Below are 17,280 nucleotides of genomic sequence, written 5' to 3' on the forward strand. Positions count from 1 at the left end.
TTTTGATGGCTCTTTAAGAACTCTCCCACTAATGAATTATCACAACCGTCCACGCTTACCAGGAACACCAGAGTAGCTTAGACCAGCTGCAGCTAGTCTGTAATGCTTAATGGCCGATTCTCCCTTTAAATAAAATCAGGAGTGTGATTCCTTTGGTTGCTGTTTGAAGACACCAATTACATTATTTCCCCCTGCAGCTGACTCACTTGGGTGCTGGTCTTATGTACGAGTCTGATTGGCTTTACTTTAGAAACCCGGTATGCCTGGCACCTGCACTGTTAATGCTCCTCCGGGGAGAGGGAAGCAGAAGACTTATCTGTGGGAAATGGAGCTGGGGGGCCCTGTCATGTGTCACAGGGAGCTGCAGCTAAGCAACACACGTCTTCTGGACAAGTGATATGGCAGGGCTAAGGTTGGTGAGGGACTCTGTGCACGAGAGGGGAGAATCTGGAGCGCTGCGGTTTGCTACCGTACATTCCCTTTGCTGTGCTGAAACGTGGTCTCTCGAAACCCAAGTAAGTTACTGCTACTGTAAGCGCTTATTGTCCTTTGCCCCCTTCCTTTGCACCCTTGCAGCTTCCCTTAGCCAGTTGGCTTTGAGTCGGAATGTTCCCCAGGCCATGGCTCATCCTGATCCTTGCTCACATGTGCAGGACTGAATTGACCAATTGTCTGTCTTCGGTTTTGCTCCTTTCTGGAGCATCAGAGCTCCTTTGTTAGGATCATTTGACTAAAGGCAATGGGAATGTAGATGGCCCGCAGTCCTTCCAGGCTGTTTCTGTTCGGTAGTTCCCGGCTCTGAAAGCTCAAGGCAGACGGGGTAAATTTATGGCCTTTCCCTAATTCTTTCCAAGTGGGTTAAATTTTATAGTGGTAGAAAAATGAAGACTGGCTTGTGGTTTCCCCTCTGCAGGTGCGCATGAAACTCCAGTTGGTATGAGATTTATGGGCTGCTGGGGAGAGAGAAGCACCATGGGCTCCATTCCCCTTAAAAGGGTAAAAATGTATCATCAGAAATTATCCTCCGTCTTTAAAAGCCTCCCTGATATTTCAAAGTGGCTTTCAGGTAGTTCCCTGCTCTATGGCATGTTCTTCAGCCAGCGGCCGCTCCGGGATCATTTCCAATAGCCAGACATAACCCAACGAATAACGGCATCAAACCACTGAATAGGGGAATGGCCAGGAGCTCTGCATTGCGTATTTTGGGTTCCCATCAAGAGCATTGCCAGGTTCTTGGGATTTATAGTTCTTATCATTTCCCCCGTGCTCAGGTGAACGGCAAAGGGAGAGTTGGCAGCTGGAAACTAGTATGGGAATGTGGCATTAGAAGGGAGTGTGGGGACACCAGGGTGACAACACACATTTCTCATGTCAACCACTGTGGAAGGAGATGGCTCTGGGTGAGCGCCCGTCCCGCCCCCCGTCCCGTTCCCCCATTCTTGTGTCTTGCTTCTTATTCCACTTTCGGTCACGATGGGGTTTATCTAATGGAAGAAAATGCTCCATTGCATAACGCCCTACCACCATGTCATATGCTTCATCCTAAACCCTCCCTTTCCCCGAGGCACAGGCTTTACATGTCCGTTGCAAACAAACGTTGGTTATTTATTATACACAGATTCCTTCAGTACCTCAGATTGGAATTTCATGAGTACGACTTTATTTCAAGTAGCAAAATTGCTTCCCCTCCCCCAGCACAGGGTTAGTCTGTTGTCCATGGCTCTTCAGCTTAGTTGTTTGCCATAACCTGCAGAAAGTGTAAAACACAATGTGTGAGGGGGAAATCAAACCAGAAAACTAAGGAAATCTGTAAACAGAGCCATCCAAACGCTACAAATTGTCCCTTTAAATACATAAACCAGTCCTACAACCCTCTCTCTTCCTAAGGATTTAAGACAGGTGATTTGGCTTCTGTGTCATCCTTTATGTGAAGTGTTCATTTATAGTTAATAAATATTTGATAAGAACATTATAGCCATGAGCGATATGTGTTCCTGATCATCAGAGTAATAGATGATAGCTAATTAAGTTGTTGGACATCAATTACCATTTATTAAAACTCTATAAAATATACCCTTAATATACAACATGACAGATTTATTCCAAAACATCTGAACTTTGGTTAGAAATGAAGATCATTTGGATAGTTGCATTCAACCGGAAGACACCTCACCTTTGCTGCAGGAACTAATTCTCTAGAAACAAGACAACATTCTCTCTTGTTGTGGGATTGTCTACGTGGTGAAGTTGTTATGGAATAAGTTAGGGGGTGAATTTAAAGTGCACTAACTATTCCGGGGTAAGTGTGTGTGCATGGGAAGCTACTGCTGGCCAGCGTATCCATATGGACAAACCCTCGGTCTTGAACTGTTTTGCAGATGTTTTGTTTTGTTTTACCCCAAATGACCATTTAAAAGTTTACAGCAGAGTTTGTTCTTGCTCAGCAGCAGACACTAGACCCTTACCGTAGCGATCCAGTTGTTGAAAGCAGAGACTCGAGTGAAGACGGAGGGTTTGCGGTAATAATTACAGCCTAGTGAGGAGCCAAAGCTGACTATGCCATGAACTTCCCACTTGCCATCAGCACCTCTGCAGTTCAGTGGGCCACCAGAGTCCCCCTGCAAAGAAGGAGAGGCACAGTCATTGAACGGGTCTCATATAATTAGAGATGGGACATGGGAGAAAGGCAGGAGTGTGAATGAAATGAATATAGGTTCTGTCTTATGAGAAGGCTCCCAGCTGCCATGTTCAGGCCCAACAAGTAGGGGGAGTTTGGATCCAGGGGTTTGGGGTGGATCCTTCTTGCACGTGAGGGTATAGAAATGTGTTTATTAAATAGTCCTTCAACACGTTAATTGCTATCAACCTCTACGAAGGGGTTTCAAAGCCCAACTAGAATGGGTAGGTCCTAGTACCCTGCCTCATCTTCAGAGTCCCTTCCCATAATGCAGAACTTTCTAACGCCATTCCCATAAATGCCAAGTTCTCCGGACTCACATTGCAGCTGGAGATCACTCCGTCGCCGCCTGCACAGATCATGGTGGTTTTTACTGAGCTACCCCACCAGCTAGGCAGGGAACAGGTGGCGTAAACAATCACGGGCAAAGGTCCTTGCTGCAGTTTATCTGGGAAAGCACCGTTTGCTGGAAGGGAACAGAAACAAGGGAGTAGCATTAGCTCCTGGCAGTGAAGAAACAGCAAAATAACGTATCCAGGTACAAGAGTCAACAGGGATTCCAAGCACAGAGGGGTTGCAGAATCCAGTCCTTAGCACATCCCTCCTTCAGAAAAGTGTCTGAACTAGATGGATAATCCTCGTCCATTTTAACAATGGCTCTCTGCCTATATCACATGGGAAATCAGCTGGTGGCCGAGCACTTTAACATTCACATATCAACACCCTACTGGCGGTAGCGTCAGCGAACAGGTCAAGGAACGAATAGGCCAGGATCCCTGCTCTGTGCTCTCACCTCTCTAGGTGATGCATCCTGGTCAGGATTGAAGCACGAGGCTGTTGCCTGCATTGTACCCGTTCTCTGCACAGGGCCTTCCCTGTTCCAGGCTGGCTGTCCCACTCTAACATTCACTTCTTTAAAGTGGCTTTTCAACTCTTCCATGAGCACTAGCAGCCCCAGCAGCCTTTAAACCACTCTCACTTGGGTTACAATTGCACCTCGAGGCCTCAGCTGGGGTTCTGACAAAAGCTAAACATTCTGCAAGGAAAATGCAGAAACATCTCTAGTGCAGGAGTGGCGCCAGACCCTGGTCAGCTCTCTCTTTGAATTGAGGGCTGAGGGGGACCAGAAAAAAGAACCTTATTCCAGTCAATCCCAAAGGAGATGTTAACACAGACGGACTTAGTGTTTCCACTGAGAACTGTATTAACACTTACTGTACAGCCTTCCCCATCCAGTTACGTAGCAGATGACGCCAGAGGCCAGGAGACTGTTTGCCGGAGGGAGGCAGGCCGGCTGGATTTGATTGCTCAGAGCAACGCTCTGGGAGAGTTTGATCAAAGCGATGTCGTTGCTGTGTTCAGAAGCCGGGGTTGAGGAGGGAGCGTGCACAGAGGGAGAGTGGAAAAAAACACAGACCCATGAATACGTAGCATTTATAGAGTGCTCCGCCTATTCGAAAGAGGGGCCCTGCCTTTAGCGGGAGGAGGAGGGAAGGAACATCCTCAGGGCATGGCAGAGGGGTCCCACCCCTTGGTGTTGCCCGTAACACACACTAACACATGCCTTGGTGCCCATAGGCCCTGGTGGAGCACCTTGATTTTCCTTCCTCATGGCCCAAAAGCCGTGTGGAAATCCAGGTCCCAGCATCTCCAGCTCCTCTGCCCACATAGGGCTCAGTTTGAGAGGCTTGGCCTGTCTCTGTCAAGCTTTGGGGTAAACTCAGCCTGTGACTATGAGAGCTTCTGGAGAATATATGGAGAGCCTCCTGGAACTTCAGGCTCGTCAAGGCTTGTCAAGCACTCGTTTCTGTTCAGCTCCCTGTGGTGGGTGGGCATCTCCCTAGGGAGGTGCCCATGCTGTTACCGACTCATCCTTCTACTCAGAGACTCCCAGGAAATGGCCTTTCAGCCAGAGGCTTCCTCATCAGGCTGGGGTTCTCTCGGGGCTGGGGGAGTGAGACCTTTGTCTTTGTCTTGGAACCTCCCAAATGGATAAAAGAAAAAGGGCTATATGGCTTTTAGCTTATGCAGTAGAGGCTCATGCATTTAGCTCCAGACATCCCAGGTTCGATCCTGCCCGCTGACGACTGGGGTCTGTCAGTGTTACACAAGCAGTTTTTGAAGGGAGGGATAGCTCAGTGGTTTGAGCATTGGCCTGTTAAACCCAGGGTTGTGAGTTCAATCCTTGAGGGGGCCATTTAGGTATCTGTTGCAAAAATTGGGGCTTGGTCCTGCTTTGAGCAGGGGGTTGGACTAGATGACCTCCTGAGGTCCCTTCCAACCCTGATATTCTATGAATTCAAGAGACATAACTCTTTCTCTTCCAGTCAGTGCTGCACGTACTCCATCTCAAACACATGCCTTAATGCCACCTGGCCCTGTTTGAGCACCAGGACTTTCCTTGTGTGCGGCCTGTGAGGTTTGTGTTTCAGTTTATTGCTGAGTCAGCATCCAAACGTACAAGGGCTCATCTGTGGTGCGTGAGCATCAATGATTCCATGACTGATATTTCTTTTTCTTTTTACCACTCGGGGTTTGCCAAAACCCTTCCCTCACAGCAGGGCAGTGTTCTGTACCTTTCCTCTCCAGACGGGGCAGCATTTAAGTAATTTTTCAAGCCTTCCCGAGCCTCAGTAAACATCATGGTATTGTGCCCTGTAACTGCTAGACTGAGGTGTAATAAACCAGTGGAATCTAAAAGTGTCGGCTGCAGTTGGACATAGTCTGGCTCTGTTTAATGGTGTTCAGCCCTACATTTGGCAGATGACATAATGTAGCAAGTTTCTTAACTGCTTGGTGTTCAGGCCTCTAAGGGAGGTGGCTCGACCCTGGGCAGTTATCATAAGAGCACAATGCCATTCTATTAATCCCTGGTATGCACACATGTGAATACTGCGTGCAGTTCTGGTCACCCCATCTCAAAACAGATATAGGAGAATTGGAAAAGGCACAGAAGGTCAATAACAATCATTAGGGGTATGGAACAGCTTCTGTATGAGGAGAGATTAAGAAGGCTGGGACCTTTCAGATTGGAAAAGAAGCGACGAAGAGGGGATATGACTGAGGTCTGTGAAATCATGACTGGTGTGGAGAATATGTTATTTACTCCTTCATGTGACACAAGAACCAGGGCTCAATAATGGGCAGCAAGTTTAAAACAAACATAAGGAAATACTTCTTCATACAACACAGTCAGGGGATGTTGTGAAGGTCAAAACTATAATGGGGTTCAAAAAACAACTAGATAAGTTCCTGGAGGACAGGTCCATCGATGGCTATTAGCTAAGATGGTCAGGGATGCAGCCCTGTGCTCTGGGTGTCCCTAAGCCTCTGACTGTCATTCGATAATTGCCCTGTTCTGTTCATTCCCCCTGAGGCATCTGGCATTGGCCACTATCAGAAGACAAGATATTAGACTAGATGGACCATTGGTCTGAGGCAGTATGGCCATTCTGACGTCCTAGTTCTTGTACTACTGCCTTGGGGAGCTGGGCTTGGCCACATACTTGGGGATGAAACGCGTAGAAAGTTGGAAACGGAGCTGATCCATGGAGCTAATGCACTAGGACTTCAGCAGAACCAAGGAGTCCTTCAGCAACGTGGCCTCAATCCAAGTTACTAATAATACTTTGCACTTCTAGTAGCACCTTTCATCTGAAGCTTTCAAAGGACTTTACATACATTAAACATATGTATGAAATGAACCTCTCCACACACCTGTCTCTTCACCCACTGCTAAGATGCAGGAGACACTGTTGGGTCAAGCAAGGCAGCTGTTAAGCAATAAACAACTGTGCTATGCAGCCATTGAACTGAATTCAGTTGCAATAGGTGGAATTTGGTTTGGACACGGGGGTTAATCCACCTGTACTCTTATGAAAGCTGCTGTGGACTCTTTAATAGCCACAAGTGGTCAGCAGCTCAGGTGACTGTGTCTGAAAGTTTCGGAGGTAGTGGAGGCTGAAGGCATCACTTAACTACTGGGGAGGTGGCTCCTGCACTGCCATCTGTCCCTTTGGGGGTGATGGGCATCTGCTCGCTGAGCCAGGCACGCCCATCCTCCATAATGGGACAAGGGTTTGAACTGTGGAAAGGTTTCACCGCTCCCCACATCCAGTCACCCAGTGTTTTGGAATCGTCAGACTGAGCCTATGCTGTAACAACTGGCTCCAAATTTGGAGCTGCCCACCGTGTAGGGGTGTTTGGACCGAGAGGCCTTGGTTTAGGGCCCTATCGCTAATACTTTTTATAAATAGCTGCTATTAACTTACCCATTTGCAATACGGTTTGGGTTCCAGCCTTCATGGACAATGATTTTTTCTGGACTGGCTGCAATCGATCCTTGTTCAGTAGCCTTTAGGTTGAATTTGCCAAGAAACACTCGATAGGTCCGAGAAGAACTGGGGAGGAAAAGGAACAGGGAGAGATAAGAACATAGGAATGGCCATACTGGGTCAGACCAAAGGTCCATCCAGCCCAGTATCCTGTCTACCAACAGTGGCCAATGCCAGGTGCCCCAGAGGGAGTGAACCTAACAGGTAATGATCAAATGATCTCTCTCCTGCCATCCATCTCCACCCTCTGACAAACAGAGGCTAGGGACACCATTCCTTACCCATCCTGGCTAATAGCCATTAATGGACTTAACCTCCATGAATTTATCCAGTTCTCTTTTAAACCCTGTTATAGTCCTAGCCTTCACAACCTCCTCAGGCAAGGAGTTCCACAGGTTGACTGTGCGCTGAGTGAAGAAAAACTTCCTTTTATTTGTTTTAAACCTACTGCCCATTAATTTCATTTGGTGGCCCCTAGTTCTTATATTATGGGAACAAGTAAATAATTTTTCCTTATTCACTTTCTCCACACCACTCATGATTTTATAGACCTCTATCATATCCCCCCTGAGTCTCCTCTTTTCCAAATTGAAAAGTCCTATCCTCTTTAATCTCACCTCATATGGGACCCGTTCCAAACCCCTGATCATTTTAGTTGCCCTTTTCTGAATCTTTTCTAATGCCAGTATATCTTTTTTGAGCTGAGGGGACCACATCTGTACGCAGTATTCAAGATGTGGGCGTACCATGGATTTATATAAGGGCAATAAAATATTCTCCATCTTATTCTCTATCCCCTTCTTAATGATTCCGAACATCCCGTTTGCTTTTTTGACTGCTGCTGCACACTGCAGGGAAGTCTTCAGAGAACTATCCACGATGACTCCAAGATCTTTCTCCTGATTAGTTGTAGCTAAATTAGCCTCCATCATATTCTATGTATAGTTGGGGTTATTTTTTCCAATGTGCATTGCTTTACATTTATCCACATTAAATTTCATTTCCCATTTTGTTGCCCAATCACTTAGTTTTGTGAGAGCTTTTTGAAGTTCTTCACAGTCTACTTTGGTCTTAACTATCTTGATGCTTAGGTGTGTAGCTCCCTGCTTCCTGCACAGTTACACGCTTCTTTGGGAAGGGCGGCCAAATGCAGCCTAGGGGTCTCCAGTGGGAACCCTCTGAGAACTGCAGGGGCCAGCATGCATTGATCTACATTAACAGCCGTTGGTTTAGGACGGAGCATTGCATGCTGGAACCTGTAGTCACTAGAGGCTGCATCTCCACATGCTCCTCTGCCTCCTGCCAAGATTCCCGCTAAACGTGGGCCCCAGCTGATCTTCGAGCTTGAGGCTGCCATTTCCTGGCACATCTGAGCAATTCCGAAGGCCTCTCTGGTAGTGTGACAATGTCTATTACGAAAGCATCTCCACTGGTAGAGAGGTGCGTGGAAGAGTATTGTGCACCCTGGCCATCTGACCTCACACACAGCCCGCCCGGGAGGGCTCATATCGGCTCTGACGATGCTTTCCGTGACTGGAGTGGTAGTAACCAGCCGCAGTGCATGTGTGTACGGGAAACAGGCCTGTACTGCGGGGCTGGGTAGGGCAGCTGGCCTTGACCGAGGCATTTAAAGTGATGAAGTCAAAGCTGATCCCGCCCCTCATTTTTACAGCATCCCATAATCTGAGAACAAGAAGCTCTCACTGAAATTGATGGCAGGTGACTTTAAATCCAAAGGGAATATTTCCTCATGGAAGTGGGTGCGCTAGTTAACCTATGGAACTCACTGCTACATGTGCTTGTAAAGAGAACACGGCTGATTTTAAAAGGGGCTGGACAATTTAATACCTAATATGTATTGTTATACATGCAAAAATAAAGTCAACAGTGCAGGGCATGGCACAAGCAGGGGAAGAGGAAGGAAGTTTTCCCCTTCCAGTGAATCATCAGGTAGGGGTCACAGCCAGAGACACGATCTAGACGTGATAAACTTTTTAGAGGGGGAGAGCCTGTGATTAATATGCTTCGGCTTTCTCTTTTCCTCAGAGCATTTACGGCTTTCTGCACGTTGACTTAAAAGAAATGATTGTCCAGGCTTTGGCAGCTAACATACCTGATACAGTGAGCAGCTGTCATGACCCATTTGGGTGCAATGAGGGTTCCCCCACAGGTGTGATACCAGTTACCACTGGAACTGTATTGCAGGGAGACCTAGGAACGATATGGTAAGAATGCTACTCTCTGATCGACTTCTCCTTCTGTTGCGAAGGTGAAAAGCTGAGCACCCAAGTGCTCCATGTCCAGATCACTCTCTTGTGAAAAGGTTTTTTTCCAAAGTTTCATTTCACCATTGCTTTCCCAAAGCTATTTACTAAGCATGGGCCAAACAGAGGGTTGTATTTGCTACAGAAGAAATGGGTTCATGAAAGACCTCTTTGTCACTCTATGTAGAAATAGGGCCCTGTTGGTGGTTTGGGGGTTTTGTTTTTTAAATATTTCACTGGGTTTAGTGGGCCTGTGGCCTGATCATGGAAATGGAATCTAGGGAAATAGGGATCCGTGAACTCCTGAGTTGTCGCTTTTGTTCTGCCTTTGACTCATTGTGTGACCATGGGTAGGTTGCTCAGCTTCTCTGCCACAGTTGCCCAAATATGCCATGAGGATTGTATCAACAGTACAGGGGTGTCATTTATTAACCTTTCGACAGGTGAAGAGCTAAATAAGTGCAATTTTTAAATGTATTCTAGGAGTTAAATAGTCCCTATTTTGAGACACCGGTTACTTGACGAGCATGGCTCTGCAGACCTAGCAAAATATAATTACATCGATCTCTTATTCCTCCAGAGCTTTCATCCTGATGGATCCGAGCAGGCTTTGACACTTAGCTGACCTGTCAGCTGCAGATGGGAATCGCTTCGCTCCCCAGTTAGTTCTTGAAAAGAGCACAGTAACGCTGCGCAACCATCTGGGATGTTGTGATTAATAGTAGTCATTAATTGGTAACTCGTCTTTAGCACACTCCGTACGTGGAGCTCCAGCATTAGCAAATGAATCCCGACATGGGCTCTTGGGAGTAGGATCAGAAACGGAGGTGCCGTGTCCCAAAATAGCATGTCAGGATCATTTCCCAGCATGCTCCTTCTTTGCTATTTATTGACAAGCTTATCAAAGGGCTCATCACATGGCTCTGGGCGCAAAGAGAGCCTGTTCCCACACCCACTGAAGCCAGGAAGAGTTCCTCCTCCTCACTGATTTCAATGGGAGCTGGATTGGGTGCTAAGTGACTTGCTTTAGGGCAGACAGTGAGTCTGTGGCAGAGCTGGGGATAGAACTCAGTTCTCACACCTCTTCTTGCACCTTAAGCACAAGGCCAGTTGGCCTTGTAGTGTGTCCCATTCAGAATACAGCCACGATACACCTACACTTTGTTGCCTCTGTAGGCTCAACTCACACACTCAACAGGGGTCCTTAAGTTGCATTCCCCATTCTACCCCCTAAGCTCCTTGTGTGCTGCCCTCCCGTCCCCCTCACGTCAGGGACATATGTAAATAATCCCGCTTGTATAATTTGTTAAATTATTTCTTTTCTTTCCATGTGGGAGCAAAGTCCTTCAGGGGATCAAAACCTTCTGCTCCATTGGGATGCTGGGCAGGGCTGAGATCTGGGGCGTGTTGTTACACTGGAAGGGGTCAATGGCTGCCATCAACCACTTCCCTGATCTATGTCTATTATTATAGACCCAGCTCCAGCTGCTGGGTCTGCTAACCAGATGCCGGGGGCTCCAGGTGTCCTCCACTTTTCTGCCTTCTCGTTTTCCAATTTTCACTAAACTCAGTAGGGCTCTGACCACTGATGCCTAGAACGTTTCCTGGAAGTTTGGAATTGATCGGATACCGTGTTCAAAAGTTATCGCATATCAGACAGGGAAATGCCATCAACGCGCGTGCAGGCTGAGCAAAGCAAGGCCCAACGTAATGGGAAGGCAACGTGGCTCAAGTTATCCTGGAGTGGGCTAAGGAAACCCGGGAATCACTAACCTGCCAGGGCCAGCTGAATGGTCTTGCATCGTCTCCTCCAACCACTCTGTTCAAGAGAGGTGGGTAGGCGGGATTCCCACAACTGAGGGCTGCAAGAGACACAAGATGGGGTCCGCTTTAGAAATCAGAACAGATCAAGCCACCAACCAAAACTGACCTGATCTTTGTGTAACACATGTTTGAACTTAGGGGACCGATCTGGCGCCCTTTCTATCACCACAGAGGTTTCTAAGCCACAGTCTATTCTGACCCTTACACTGCACCCATTACTCTGATATCTGAGCACCTCCAGGCTCGTGGTCAGTGTCAGGACCACAGGCTCAAGCTCAAAGTCTGCGGTTGGTAAAACAGATGAAATCCTACGTCTAGGCGGGATACATACCCCCAGCGGCCAGCGTCAGGGTGGCAAACAGGATCCGGATCATGGTGCCCTGAAGCTGTGTCAGGAGCAGTGCCTCTTCTGAGCCCCCTTATATGTCCGTAGCGCTTATCTCTGGCAGATAGAGCCTGGAGCAGGGGGGCGTGTGGCTCAGTCGCCAGTGGGAAGATTTCGCACCCGTGGGACATTTTCCTGTGTGTGCACATGCTAAAAAAATATGGACCTTGAGATTCTGGCTTCAGCTCTGCCTTGTCTGGGGAGTGTTGCCTGAGCTGGATTTTGTTTGTTGCAGCTGTTCGCTCTCCCGCTACCTCGAGTCCTGGTCGCAAATATGTGGATGGAAGGGAAAATTACCTGAATTGGGGGGGTGCGGGGGGAGGCGGTAAATCTCCCTCCAGCAATTCTTGGGGAACCCTTATGATGTGGCACTCCATATGCTCTATGGAAATATGCTTATGAATATGACATAACTGGAAGTGTGTTCATCCTATTGGTTTGCGTGTATTATTTCTATATCTGGAATTAGGAAAATAAGATATAAACTTTAATCACTGATGTAAACATATTAAGTGGAGGCCATTAAGGGTGTTCCAGAAACAATCAGTTGTAAATGGCATTAGTTACTTGAAAGCCTTCATGTGTACGTGTGGGCCAGTCCATGGGGAATGGTGCTTGGGGGTCTTACAGTGACATGTGACCATGTCGCCTGACAATGAAATCCATCTTAAATCTGGTACTTTTCCATTTAGAAGGAGGGGTGGAGACCCAGAGAGACAAAAGAGTCCCGCCTTGTGCCAAAGATATAAAACGGGGTGGAGCAGGACAAAAGAGGCAGCCAGTCATGAGAAAACCCCTGCTTACCACATGAGATGTCTGCTGGATCTAACAAAGACTGTACCAGGGGAAAGGATTGTGCCCAGACTAGGAAGGAATCTAGTCTGTGAGAGGTTTCAGAGTAGCAGCCATGTTAGTCTGTATTCGCAAAAAGAAAAGGAGCACTTGTGGCACCTTAGAGACTTACAAGTTTATTTGAGTATAAGCTTTTGTGAGCTACAGCTCACTTCATCGGATGCATTCAGTGAAAAATACAGTGGGGAGATTTATATACATAGATAACATGAAACAATGGGTGTTACCATACACACTGTAACGAGAGTGATCACATAAGGTGAGCTATTACCAGCAGGAGAGCGGGGGGAGGAGGGGGAACCTTTTGTAGTGATAATCAAGGTGGGCCATTTCCAGCAGTTGACAAGAACATCTGAGGAACAGTGAGGGGCGGGGGGAGGAGGGGAATAAACATGGGGAAATAGTTTTACTTTGTGTAATGACACATCCACTCCCAGTCTTTATTCAAGCCTAAGTGTAAGCAGTGTCAGGATGAGTTCCACCCTGACATCTGGTGGTGAGGTGTGGCAAGTTGTGGAAAAGAACTTCAGGGGCCGAGCTCATTTGCATAGGCACACCCACCTCGCCTCGAATGAGGCCATAGCTGCCCAAATGGTCACTTTGGCTGCTGTGGGATCCCCAGTGTCTCTGTTATTGGGGCAGGAAGAATAAATTGTTATTACCCTGATTATGGGAACTGTGCTTGGAACTGTTCTTGGCCTTTTGTTATGATGGAGGGACTCACCATCAACTAAGTAGCACTCGCTAGGCAAGGGTCATGGGTTCCAAAACTCTATGAATTGAGAGAGGCTGGGGACAAGTATTAATGCTTGGTGGTATGGGCCCCTTATATGCTAATTGCACTTCCTCCTCTCTCCACTGTGGAATATCAGAGCTAATTTTGATTTCATTAGGATTCTAATTACAGGCTGCTGAGCTCACTTTGGGCTAATGGTGCACCAGCACTGGGGCTCCCCTACTACAAGATGAATTCACCAAAGAGCTGAACTGACTAAGAGTTGAAATCACTGAGCACTGTGTTAAGTAGTGGGGGAGCCTGAAGATATATTGCGGAGAAGTTTGCGGGATGGCTGGAGTGCCTTGTGGACAGGCTGGTGGAGCAGTTCATAGGATGGCGGGAGCTGCTGGTGGGACACGGAGCAGTTCATGGGATGGCGGGAGCTGCTGGTGGGCCGCTGAGCGGAGCTGAGCAAAGCAGTTCGTGGGGTGGCTGGTGGAGCGGAGCGGAGGCCTATGGAGCTGTGGGGCGGTCAGCTTCAGATCATGTAAGGTGCCTTTTACCCCCGCCCCCATCTCCACCCAGGTTGGGAGGTAAAGCTCTACAGATAAACTTTTGAACTCTGGGGCTGCCCTGACCAGGGACAGAGACTATTGGTCATTGGACTTTTGGACTTTGGGTGATTTGGGGTTGCTGGATTCAAGAACCAAAGGGAAAGGGCATGCCCCAATTTGCTTGGGGTGGGTTTTTTGCTCATGGGTTGTGTTATGAATCCTGTTGGTGGTGTTTCCCCAACATAATGCCACATTGTTTCTCTCTGTTATTAAAAGGCTTTTTGCTACACTCAGACTAGGTGCTTGCGAGAGGGGAAGTATTGCCTCTTGGAGGCGCCCAGCGGGGGTGGTATATATTTGTCCCAGGTCACTGGGTGGGGGCTCGAGCCGGTTTGCATTGTGTTATTGGAATGGATCCCCTAGATATTGAACCCGGCCCTTGTTGCTGCCAACTCTGACGGGCAGAAGGGTTACATAAGTTACAGTTTGCAAATGAATTCTAATTCAGCAGTCTCTTGTTGGAGTCTGTTTTTGAAGTTTTTTTGTTGAAGAATTGCAACTTTTAGGTCTGTAATCGAGTGACCAGAGAGATTGAAGTGTTCTCCAACTGGTTTTTTTAATGTTATAATTCTTGACATCTGATTTGTGTCCATTTATTCTTTTACGTAGAGACTGTCCAGTTTGCCCAATGTACATGGCAGAGGGGCATTGCTGGCACATGATGGCATATATCACATTGTTAGATGTGCAGGTGAACGAGCCTCTGATAGTGTGGCTGATGTGATTAGGCCTTTTGATGGTGTCCCCTGAATAAATATGTGGACACAGTTGGCAATGGGCTTTGTTGCAAGGATAGGTTCCTGGGTTAGTGGTTCTGTGGTGTGCTGTGTGGTTACTGGTGAGTATTTGCTTCAGGTTGGGGGGCTGTCTGTAGGCAAGGACTGGCCTGTCTCCCAAGATCTGTGACAGTGATGGGTCGTCCTTCAGGATAGATTGTAGATCCTTGATGATGTGTTGATGATGCATTGGAGAGGTTTTAGTTGGGGGCTGAAGGTGATGGCTAGTGGCGTTCTGTTATTTTCTTTGTTGGGCCTGTACTGTAGTACGTGACTTCTGGGTACTCTTCTGGCTCTGTCAATCTGTTTCTTCACTTCAGCGGGTGGGTATTGTAGTTGTAAGAATGCTTGATAGAGATCTTGTAGGTGTTTGTCTCTGTCTGAGGGGTTGAAGCAAATGAGATTGTATCGTAGAGTTTGGCTATAGACAATGGATCGTGTGGTGTGATCACTTTTATTAATTTCCCCAGAGTAAGTGATTAATACCTGGGCCAGTAAACAACCATGCATATCTCTCTATCAGTGTTACAGAGGGGAGACAATTTATGAATTTGCCCTCTATAAGCTTTATACAGAGTAAAATGGATTTGTTTGGGGTTTGGAACACATTGGGAACTGGGTGTCTGGGTGCTGGAGACAGGTAACCTGCTCAGCTGTTTTCAGTTAAGTCTGCAGCTTTTGGGGCATTTGTGTTGCAGCAGGCTAGCGTGTCTGGCTCAACAAAGTAGGGTTCTAGAGTCCAAGCTGGTACAGAAAATGGGCTCGGAGGTAATTTCAGCACATCAGGTGACAGTCTCAAGGGATCTCTGTGACCGAACCTGTCATACCCCTAGTCCACAAGGTCATCCAGGAGCCTCTGGTGTTGCAATGGAAGGATCAGGCTCAGGGCAAAGCCACCAGGGCCTGGGTTTGAGGGTTAGGTAAGGGGGAACATGCGTGAATACGGACATTTGGGCACATGGCCAAAGGGGCAAAGGCGTGGGTTGGGCCTGCATTGAAGGGACGGGCATCGGAATATTATTAGACCCTTGCCTAAGTTGCCTTTTTTCAGGGGGTGAGATGGGAAGAACAGTGGGCACTTGGGAGCAATAATTATAGCCCCCACCCCAAAAAATATAAAGACCCAAAGACAATTCCCCTCCCCACCTTCTCCTTCAGCCCCAAAGGAATTGGAAAGCTAGAAACTGTATGTAATAACTTTTTCACAGCCCTGGTAAAGCTCTTCCTGATGGAAACTCACCAGGCTGCTACGTATGGGTCCCACCACATTGGGCCGTGTGAGGTTTAGGCTTTCCTTGGTCTGGGTAGACTCCAGCACTGTCTTTCTTTTGGCCTCTCTGGCATGGTCCCATGGCACAGGCTGTTTGTCTGTTTCCCCATCATAGCAATGGGACATCAGGGGCTAGCTGCCCTAGGCCCCCCCAGGTTAAGTGCTGGCTCCACAAAGACACCCCAGTTGCTCAAGCATTCCCTGGCCCTGGTCTCCCACCTTTGTGAGCTCTCTGGTTTACACTTCCCAGTTGATGCACACACTACACAGGCTTTGCAAAAGGGGAATCCTAAACCAATTCCTCTTTACTTCAGGCAGCACAAAAGATAGACAGATCCAGACATAATAATAAACACACCTGCACCTTTTTCCCCTTCTCAGTGTCCTCACCACTCTGGAGCATTCTTTGGGCTTAGGTCAGAGTTCTTTAGGGTGTCCAGGATCTCCCTCCTGCAAGTCATAGCTTCTCCTTCAACTCATGGAGTTTGTCAAACTTCCTTTGACCATGGCTGGTTGTACAGTATAAAAAGGTCCTCTCAGCTAGGAAAGTAACCTTCATTGTTCCTTTCTCTTGACACAAGCTTCCTTTTATCTCTCTGCCCGGCCCAGGCTCTGTGTTTGTAAAGGGCTGTACCCTCACCTCCTCTTTGTTCTCACTCCAAACCCCTTCCCTGCAGACACACTTGGTCAAACTGGTTTCCCTAGACTTCAGCCATCCCATTGTCTTAAGATGCTCCAATATGTATGGGAGCAATTCATGTTAATGACTCTCCATTGTCCCTGGACTGGGAGAGCCATGCTACCAGGCCTGAGAGCATATATTCCCACACCCACTGAGGCATTCAGTGGTACAGCAATTTCATAAAATCATCCAGAATTCATATGTTCTACATAGATTCTCCAATTTTCCACACTTTACATAATGAACCATTATTATTAATAATTGAAAACAAATAAAAATTTAACCCTTCTGCCATTTGGAGTGGCAGCAAGAAGGGCCAGATTCAATATCTAGGGGGGTTCCTTTTCAACAATATAACCAGAACCGGCTTGATCCCCCACCCAGTAACCTGGGAAAATTTCAGTCTACCCTCTGGGCACCTCTAAGAGGCATTTCTTCCCCTCTTACAAGCACAGAGACTGAGGTAGAAAGAGTGTGGGGTAAAAGCCACCATGCTCCCTCCACTGCTCACCACCCCCACCTCTCTTCTGTAACCTCTGCCAGTCAGACGCTTAGTGACTTTCAGCTCTGGGCAGAATACGGTCCTACCAGAAGGGATTTCAGCTCTCAGTCATTGTCAGCTCTGGGCAGACACACCGTCCCACTGTGACGTTGCACTCCCTGTGCTTTATGAAATATGCTTCTGAATGTGAATATGATGTAACTGGAATATGCTTCATGCAAAAGGTCTCTTGTAAAGTAGCATTACAAATCTTATCATCTACTGCGTGTGCTCCTCCTGTTTGTTTGCATGGACTAGTTCTAGGGCTGGAGTTAGGAGAATAAGATACAAACTTGTGTTACTGATGTAAACATACTAAGTGGAAGCCATTAAGGGTGCTTCA

General features: G+C 47.4%; 1 protein-coding gene across 1 annotated transcript; it reads right to left on the reverse strand.

Annotated features, from left to right (window-relative positions):
- Positions 1 to 702: 702 nt before the first annotated feature.
- Positions 703 to 11,473, reverse strand: LOC144277054 (chymotrypsin-like elastase family member 2A). The gene is made up of 8 exons (XM_077837577.1): positions 11,431 to 11,473; positions 11,049 to 11,137; positions 9,125 to 9,222; positions 6,949 to 7,077; positions 3,893 to 4,029; positions 2,998 to 3,143; positions 2,466 to 2,618; positions 703 to 798 (listed from the first exon to the last, which is right to left on the reverse strand). Exons 1-8 carry the CDS (start codon positions 11,471 to 11,473, stop codon positions 703 to 705), a joined length of 891 nt encoding a protein of 296 aa, XP_077693703.1.
- Positions 11,474 to 17,280: the final 5,807 nt, after the last annotated feature.

The sequence above is a fragment of the Eretmochelys imbricata genome, chromosome 18 (assembly GCF_965152235.1).
Source record: "Eretmochelys imbricata isolate rEreImb1 chromosome 18, rEreImb1.hap1, whole genome shotgun sequence".
In the NCBI taxonomy this organism is placed as follows: domain Eukaryota; kingdom Metazoa; phylum Chordata; order Testudines; family Cheloniidae; genus Eretmochelys; species Eretmochelys imbricata.